Below are 9,046 nucleotides of genomic sequence, written 5' to 3'. Positions count from 1 at the left end.
AAGAGACGCTCAGGGGGGACGCGTGCATGTGACAGGAGCCCACTGGGCGCGTTCATCCAATCGAGCAGGCATCCTCAAATGAAAATACAATAAAAATAAAAAGACAATAAAATGCATATATAAACTTTTTTTATTTTATTTTAATTTTTTTATTTTTTTGCGCTGTTTAGTTGTGTTGTGCATACATTTTCGAAATAAACAAACACGTGAATGAATGAACGAAGTTGTCAAACTTTCGAATTGTCTTTTGAATGTTTGCCTGTATCTGCAGGAATTATTCGGATGTTTTCCAGTATTCTTGACGCTTCCCCCTTTCTTTCGTTCTCTTTTATAGTGCTGTGCTCATTCCGTTATTTGACGGTTCAGTGGATGTTCAGGGTGAGCTCGTGCTCTCTCATTGGCTCTCTCCATCTCTCTTTCCCCATTCATACATCCCTCCTCTCCTCCTCTCACGCCTCCTCCACACAACTCACACATATCCATGACAATCACTTTCTCATAGACGGGACTAATTATTTAAGACTGGGAAAGAGTTCAGAAATATCCAGTGACAGACACGAGACAGGTGAGTATTGTGTGTTTGAGGTTCAGCGATGTAAAAGTTGAGCATGTCTTCTTTCTGATTTTAGTTTGACCAGAAAGTTTTCGTCGCTCTCTGCAATCCTCGTTTCGTTTCCGGGATAAAAACTCATGCACGTGGAACTACTTTTCACGGGCGAATGATTTGAGTTCCTTGTCCACTTTGGTATGTCGCTGCGTTCCCGGTTTGCAGCGTGTTGACAGTCGAGAGAGACGCTGTTTGACGGATAACACGAACACGCTTCGGGTGAAACACTAGACGCTCTCGGTCCTCTTCGGAGGAGAGGCGATGCAGTTACTTAACAGTCCTGTTGAACCTCCAGTCACTTAATTGGCCACAGATGCGGAATTCTATGCTCTTTTACCGTTTAGAAATTGGATGCATTTGGGAAAGTTTATGAGGCGAGCCCAGCTCTCGCCCGAGGTCTGACGCTGCGAATATAAATCGAGCGAATTATAAGACTCCTGATTTATCCATCACGGTCAGTATGTTCAGGTATCGACATGGCAACATCTCATCCCCATCGCAAAGGCAGACAACTGACGAAATGCCTTTTAATTTCCTTTATTACCATGTTGCACTTACGCATGCGTCCGACGTAATGTGAAGCGTGCAAACAAGTAAACAACTATTTAGCTTGAAACTTTATGCACAGAATTATTTAAAATAAGTTCTCATTAGTTATATGCAGTTACAACCCAAGCTGAATTGCAATTTTAAGTGGAACCAAACTGACAACCTACATGCATAAAGGCAATACACCTTTAAATCATTTTAAATTTAATTAGCGGTGAAGAAAGTCGTCTTGACACTAAAAACTTAAATAAATTATTTCAACAAGTGAGTGAAGCAAGAATTATTTTATAGCTACATAATGATGCATGAATAATGAATGTTTTCACAGCGATTGTTCTGGAGAGTAAAGTGCTTGAAAAAAAAAGTCATTTGGTGTTTTACTGTGTTAAATAATAATAATAATAATAATAATAATTATTATTATTATTATTATTATTATAAAAGTACCTTGGATAAACTAGTTTCTTTATTATCCTACATCTGGGTGCAGAAAACTAGCTGTTCTGATAAATCCTTATTTAAATGATTAGCCTATAAAGAAGGGTAAATAAACTCTGTGCACATCAGGACGGTTTGCGAGAAATAAAGTTGTGAAGTGGCAGTGTTTTGATATGGCCATCAGTTATTTTCATAGTGCTGCTGAACTGCTGTGGAATGTTAAATAATGCTCGTGCCAGTCTGCTCTGTAATTGCACGCCGAAGGAAAGGCGAAAGACACCGTCCCCGAGCTGCCCTTTCACCCGAGACTTTGCAAGCTTCACTTATTAAAACGAAAAGTGTTTCAACATGTGGCTGCCCCGAACCTGGAGGGGGCTGGGCCTATACACTTCACAAATTGACTTATCTCAGATAGCCTTATCATATAAACACATTCAAGAACGAAAGATGAAGAAATGGAAAGAGAAACGCAAAACATGTGTATAACTGTATTATGTACATATTTTAAATATGAAAAGCAAAATAATACTAAAACAAATACATTTATTGTTATTATTATTATACTGTACTGCCACCTTTAGTTAAAATACTGCATGAAACGGAGGTCTGTGGGTGCAGTCAATTAAAAAAAATAACCCCGGTTTTTAAATCTCTCTGGAGGGATGAAAAGTATAGGCTACACTTCTTAAAGGAATAAATGCAGCTCTGTCCATTCGTGCTGCTCGTATAAGCTCATGCACCAGGTCTGACCTCTCTGTTTAGATTACTGGATGTGGTTTAATTGGAAACCAACGTTCCCATTTTATTCCCAAGAACTGCTGCGCCGCTTTACAATTCCTCTGCAGGTAAACACAGAGAATGCAGGTAAACCCGCTTCTCTTTTTTTCTTAGGAAGCAATCACTGTAGGGCACGAGGAAATGCATTTCGTAGAATCTGATAGGGAAATCAATTTTGAGAAGTACTGGCATGGCGAAAGGAAACAAGCTATATTGACGGAGGAGAATCCGCGTAATTCGGAGAAATAAATAAATAAAATGGTTCTGTGCTGATTTGTGAGAGATGGGAATTAATGAATGGCTAAGAGATAATCGATGAATTCGTTTGCTCTTTAAAATGTTCGGAATTTAGCAGATAAAACCTGAAATAAAACTAATTTTTAGAGCTTAATTTGGGACAGTTGTCTTGAGGCGGGGGCCGTAAAGTCAGAATTAAGAAACAATTCGGTTAAATTAGCTTTTTATTTATTTATTTATTTTATTGAAATTATTATTATTATTATTATTATTATTATTATTATAGGCCTAATTATTTGGTTGGTGTTTTATTTTTTTTTATTTTTTTTATTAATTTCTGTGCACTGTGTACACTCCAGCTTCCTCTAAGGTGACCTGTGGATTTGTGTTTTTAAAGGGGCCGTGAAGTGAACATCACACATTTCCGGGCTCTCTGTCCAATGAAAATGTTTCAGACCGTCCCCGACACGTCGTCTTACGTCAAGGTAAGACAGCATCGTCACTACGTGCAGGTAATGTCGGAGGAAACAGAGTGGAACTTCTAAATGGCCTTTTTTCCTCTTCCCAGCTGATGACTGATGTAAATGGCTTGTTCAAACGCGGTTTTCCGGATTCACCTCTCGCCATATTTGACTTCAAATGGGTGGTAGCCTACAGAATGAAGACCATTTAGTTTGACTAATGATTTAATTGGTTTACAACACATCTGGGAGAGTGTACACTGTCTGTCTAGCTTAGTCTTAAATTTGATCTGGCCATTGAACGAATGGACAGGCCATCTCTGACCTTCACAAATGTTACTTATTTCACATTATTGTTATTATTCGACGTGGAGCTTCTGTCTCTCTCTTTCTCTCTCTCTTGACATGGTATTAAAGAATGTAAACATTGCAAATGGCAGACATCTGTTTTAGCATGAACTAAGTTCGACCAACCATGCATAGGGAAGTTTCCAGAACTCAAACTGTTTAAGGAATCTCTCCAGATGGGTATATATAAGCCCACACTGATTATGCCACTTCTACTGATCGCTCACTTTATATAGTCTACTTCTTTATGAAAGATATGTTGTACTATCACTGTTCGTTCTTCTAGAAGGTGAAAGGTACATTGGCATATTTGGATGGTTATTTATGGCGGAGTGCCACAGCAATAACTTTAATGTATCAAAAGGCTTAGTGCAGAGCGCACAGACAGAGCCATGAAAATGAAGTATTGTGCCTGCTAAAGTCATTCATTATATCTTTACAATCAGCATACTTTCCAGAGCCGAGTTGTTATGTTATGGAGACTTATGGCCCCCTGCATAAGGGAGCTTTTCATGCAGACGCTATAGTTTGTGTTCCTCCACAGAGGGGCTGCGTTTCACAGTCCCACGAACAGTCCTCGATTTGTTTCGAGACATTAGCAGCGCAGGAATGTTGAGGGAAAACCTTCTCTTTGAAATCCAGCTTACTCTCCACAGACTGAATAATAAATAGTGCGCTGCGTGGCAGTGGAGCTGGCCACGTCTAAACAACAATAAAATGGAGCAAAGAAGTCTCTGGGAATATGTTTGGTGTCCCATCTTATGATTTTTTTTTATTTTATTATTATTTATTTATACTTATTTTTAAACACTCTTGGGGTGTGTCTGTATATGTGTAATGCAACCAAACCCTAGTTTTTGTTTTGGTCAAATGTGACAAATATTTAACGAATATGTTCCAGAAATGTTTTCGCAAGTATGTACCCCTCCCCCTCTTTAATTCGCGCTGCAGATAAACGGTCATATTTGGGTTGTGTTGCTGGCGGGCAGAATTTGAGCGGGAAAGGGGGTTTACCTCAGCTCCTCAAGAAAGGCCAGTTTGAGAGGAATATTCAACTTCATTCAGGCGAAGCCACGGGTTAGGTTTTTGTTTGGTCAAGGCCGGGCGAGACTGGGGCTTTCCAATAAAAATAAATCTCTAATTAATTATGGCCCGGAGCAGGAGGCCAGACGATTTTCGATGTTCGTATCATTCTTCGCGCGTGAGAGGAAAAGGGCGGGTGACGGTCTTGAGAAACCTGAGAACCATGATGCCCAGGACAGCGCCGCTCTAATATTTTTCGCAAAACTATAGATAGATAGATAGATAGATAGATAGATAGATAGATAGATAGATAGATAGATAGGGTCTATAAAATTGGTATATACTTGTAGCCCATTAAGTAGCCTTAATTGTATGATCGAAAGTCCATTTACCATGTTGTTCCCACATCGTTTTCCCCCTTCTTTCTTCCTTTTGAAGTTGAGGAAGCCTCTGGTCTCTCTCTGGGTTAGTCTTACTCCAGCACTTCAGGGTTTTTCCAGTAGCGTTAGGCCACTGGCTTCCCACAGGTCGTGGTTGGGAGAAATGCCTGGCTGTCAAGCTCCAGCGTCGAGCCAGATGTTCTGTGGCTCACTACATAAACCAACATGCATCTGTTTATTGGCCTTCCAAAATGTTTGTTACCGCTGGACTCGTAATGACCTGGGCAAGTTCCACGCGGGAAAAGAGGCTGATTTTTCTACATTTAATGAAGATGTTTGCTCCATAAATAAAACTTTTTTTTTCCTTTTTTTTTCTGGACAAGTTATCATTACATCTTGAGAGTTGAGAACGCACTGTATGTGAAAACAGCCTTGGTTTAGATAAGCAGATGATGTCTAAATTGTTGTCATCCAACAAGGAATATCATACCGATCTAGGCTACTAGACCTATATCAATTCTTTGCTTTAATCCACCACAAATGCAGTTCGTAATTTTGAATGAAACGCTTGTGTTCACTGTTTATCTGATATATAGTTTAGTCTCAAGTAAAGGGACGTCTCATTTATAATAATCGAAATGGAGACCATAAAACATAATTATACTGTCATTAGTGACCCCTCTCCACCAGATCTCCGTCTCGTCATGCGCTCAGAGATAATGGTGTTTTAATTAAAAGAATGGTGGAGTCTAAGCGGCCCCTCTAGGGAAACATATGTTTCAGCTATCAAGTCCCACGCTCTGTGAAATTATGTCCACCCTTCCACTGCAACTCGCATGCACATGTCCCAAAAAAAAAAAAAAAAAAACCCTGATATGATGATCCAAATCTGTATTACTCGGCCATAAATAATAGCGGGTAGCCTAAATGGGTCGTCCGCAACAAAACCCAATTTCCATCTTTCTGCTTTGTCACCATCCTTCACCTTCCCCAAGAATGCAGAACACAGAAATTGATTAATATATGCCAACGCCGTTTATTTGAATGAAAGAAAAGCCACTGTTGTTTTGTGCGCGAGAGAGGGGCCCTGACTCGAAATGGTTAAACAAGGTGTCTCCCTTAATTACTGTGCAGGCCTCAGGCAGGAGAAGCCTTGACCCCTAGCAGGATCCAGATGTGGCGCTCTCGAGGGGGCCTCTCCCCCCTCTAGACCCCCATGTCGCGAACCGTGCAAGCCAGCCGGCGCAGACTCAGTCTCGCTCCCCTAGGCATGGCCCTCTCGGTCAGGGGGTCTCAGGATCCGGGGGTCTGGTCACGTTTTGGGCTGGCTGCGCGTCTAGAGTGCGCTTGGTAACAGAGCGCACCGGGGGAATAAATAAAAAGTAGGGGGTGGAGACTGACTCTGCATTTGGAAAAGGGAATTACAAGCAAGGTATTCAAAATTATATAAATGTATTATTACCATATAATATTGGTGCAAAACAGATTTGTTTGGCACTTAAAAAAATCTGTGTTTTTTTATTTTATTTAAGTTTTTTATCGTGATAAATAATGGTAAGATTTTCAGTTCTTTTCCGGGATGAAAGTAGCCTAAATATTTAATGTACAGTAAATGTAGTCTAGAATAGAGACGATTCCCCTCATTTCCCATGAAGATATTAAATATGTGAGGCCATGTGTTACTGATTTTGCGAAATGTCGAACAGCCAGCACACGAGAGGTATCAGCCTCTCAGTATGGTCCATACAGTCTGTCGCTGGAGAAATGCTGCTCGTGTGCATTCAGAGGCGCGCACACGTGTGGAGCAGACAGACTCTGCGCTGCGGGCTTCGGTTTTATTAATGGAAACCCTTTTTTGCAGCAAAAGAAGACTTGTCACATTCTTCACTTCACTATAGGTAGATCCAGTTCGTGGTTTTCTTTATAGCGGAACTCCAATCCTAATATTTTGACAACATTTCATAGTTTATAGGTTAACTCGATTTTGTATAAACCTCCATTCGTGTAAAAAGTCAACCAGATGTATTTATTATTATTTTTGTATTTGTATCAGCTTTATCTAATTTGTTTGGCTATTTGAGATTTGTTATTATTATTATTTATTATTATTTATTTTGTTACATACATTCGATGCATTTATGCTTCTATCAAATCTCATAGGCTAGCTACTTTAATGACGGAAAAAGCGCAACAAACGTAAAGTGCTGGCAGGCGCTCTGTAAATATTTCCAAGCGAAAACATGTAGAAAGGAAAGAAACACTATTGTTTTGGTGTCTTATCTTCTCTGGACAAATATCCTGCCGTAATGAAGGCAGGGCCAGGGATACACACACGCACACACACACGCACGCACACACACACGCACACATACACGGCTTCCTTCTCAAGCGCAGTGACTTCACTTCCCAAATTTAGAGGAAAAAACCATCCGGCGAAACTGTCTCTGTCTCTCCGCCACATATCGAGATCTGGAATTAATTCAGACGCGTGTCATGTTTGGAATATTGTCGGGCTCCACTGAAAATTGCGCAAAATGGACGGAACTATTAAGGTAAGAGTGGATGAGAGGGATCTTTCAGAGATGGACAGAGTTTGAGAGTTTAGACGCCTGTAGTTCTGCCTGTCTGGGACTTTTCAGCCGCTCCGAGCAACGCTTTTCCTCTTCTCTCTCTCTCTCTCTTTCTCTCTCCAAGTTTCCTTTTCCTTTTCGTCGAAACTTTGTTGGAAGTTGAAAACTATCGCGGAGCACCCGGGCGTCCAGATGGGTCCTACACACACTCGGACGCTCGTAAAAACGCACGGGCTAGAGCCGCTGGAGTAAAGGAGTAAAGGAGAACCTGGTTTTTAGGATTAGAATAGCGAAAGTCCGGAGCTCGACGAGGCTGTTTGTGTTTTCAGCATACCGTGGCGCGTGTGTGCGTGTGAATACAGCGCAGAGGTTTATATAAATCATAAAGCTTTATGCTGGAGATGTGGCTGCGCAATTGGAGTGGCACCGTGCCGAGGTTTTCCATCCATTCATATAGTTCAAACGCCGAGCCCACCCACAATAAAATATCACTCCACACTCGTTCCCTTCTTCTGATAACTAATAATAATTATTGCGCAATATTCCCGAATGGGTTGCGAACACAAATTATTATTGTTTGTGTGGTCCACACGATCATTTTGTGCATTTTTGATAGTTTTATATATATAATACGAATAATCCACACATCGGATCTCTGATTAAAAACAGCAAAACAAGCTAAATCAGTATTTGATTGAAATGGTTATTTCTGAGCATCAGATCCCTGATTGATTGTTGACTCTTGTGTGGAGGGGAGGCCTGCAGATTCAAACACTCCTTATTTCTGCGGTCATATAAGTGGTTTTGGGTGTGGTATATGTTTGGGGCCGTACACATCATGCTTGTGTTAGATTGTATCATGTTAAAGAGACTGTTTCGACTGCGCTGGGGTGACTGGGGACAGAAAAAGAGCTGGTTTTAATGTGGCAAAACTCCTTCAAAGAGCCTACAGTCCTTGCTGCAGGGCATTACGAATAAAAACAGTGTTTCTTATTATTAAATGATCAGAACTGTTTGATTGGCTGTTAAAAATGACTGAATAAATAATTAAATCGTATTATTAATTTCATAATTTATTATGAGTATTATTATTACAATGTCAGCACATAAATAAATTGTTCTTTGTAGTTAACTACTGTACTAAATCATATCTGAGTTAAGATAATATATAAGATAATGGTTGTGTGGTTTTGTATATTTTAATAATTGTGTATTATTTATATGAATATACAAAACACATAAAAACACTCATATAACACACATATATTTTTTGTTTATTAAAAACATAAAATTTAAATATTTCTGTACTTTGTCAGTGTGTTTACAGTAGAGACTAGAGATTTGCATAAGATATTTATTGTATATTTATGATTTTGTATAAGCCTAACACTAACCTTGCCCTAACATGCTTTAAAGTAAAAAAAAATAATATGGTTTATAAAATAAACCTACTATAAAGTGCGACCCTCAACAATTTTCAAACACGGCCATTCAATATTAGTACTGTACTGTGTCTACAGTAGCATTCGTGAAATCTAGAGGAATTTATAGTGTTTTTAAATTGCAATTTGACACCTATAGATCTCTAGATCCATTTCTGAACTTTAAACTTAGGTGGACAATGAGGAGGGGGTTTCAATCCACGGGTACTTCCTG

At 39.7% G+C, this 9,046-nt stretch overlaps 1 protein-coding gene across 7 annotated transcripts in view; it reads left to right on the top strand.

Annotated features, from left to right (window-relative positions):
* Positions 1-419: 419 nt before the first annotated feature.
* Positions 420-9,046, top strand: part of LOC127977521 (Friend leukemia integration 1 transcription factor) — a 28,930-nt gene continuing 20,303 nt past the window's right edge. For 2 of the 7 annotated variants that reach the window (XM_052582417.1, XM_052582416.1), the window contains exons 1-2: positions 420-565; positions 3,006-3,093. In XM_052582417.1, coding sequence (XP_052438377.1) covers positions 3,049-3,093 — 45 coding nt within the window. In that variant the 5' untranslated portion in view covers positions 420-565; positions 3,006-3,048. Of the gene's footprint in view, positions 566-3,005; positions 3,121-6,583; positions 6,719-7,076; positions 7,373-9,046 lie in introns of those variants that run through there. The other 5 variants (XM_052582415.1, XM_052582414.1, XM_052582421.1 and 2 more) reach the window with 4 other exon arrangements.

The sequence above is a fragment of the Carassius gibelio genome, chromosome B18 (genome assembly GCF_023724105.1).
Source record: "Carassius gibelio isolate Cgi1373 ecotype wild population from Czech Republic chromosome B18, carGib1.2-hapl.c, whole genome shotgun sequence".
Classification (NCBI taxonomy): domain Eukaryota; kingdom Metazoa; phylum Chordata; class Actinopteri; order Cypriniformes; family Cyprinidae; genus Carassius; species Carassius gibelio.
The sequence above is the reverse complement of the archived record's forward strand: the minus strand, read 5'-3'. Positions and strand labels throughout refer to the sequence as shown.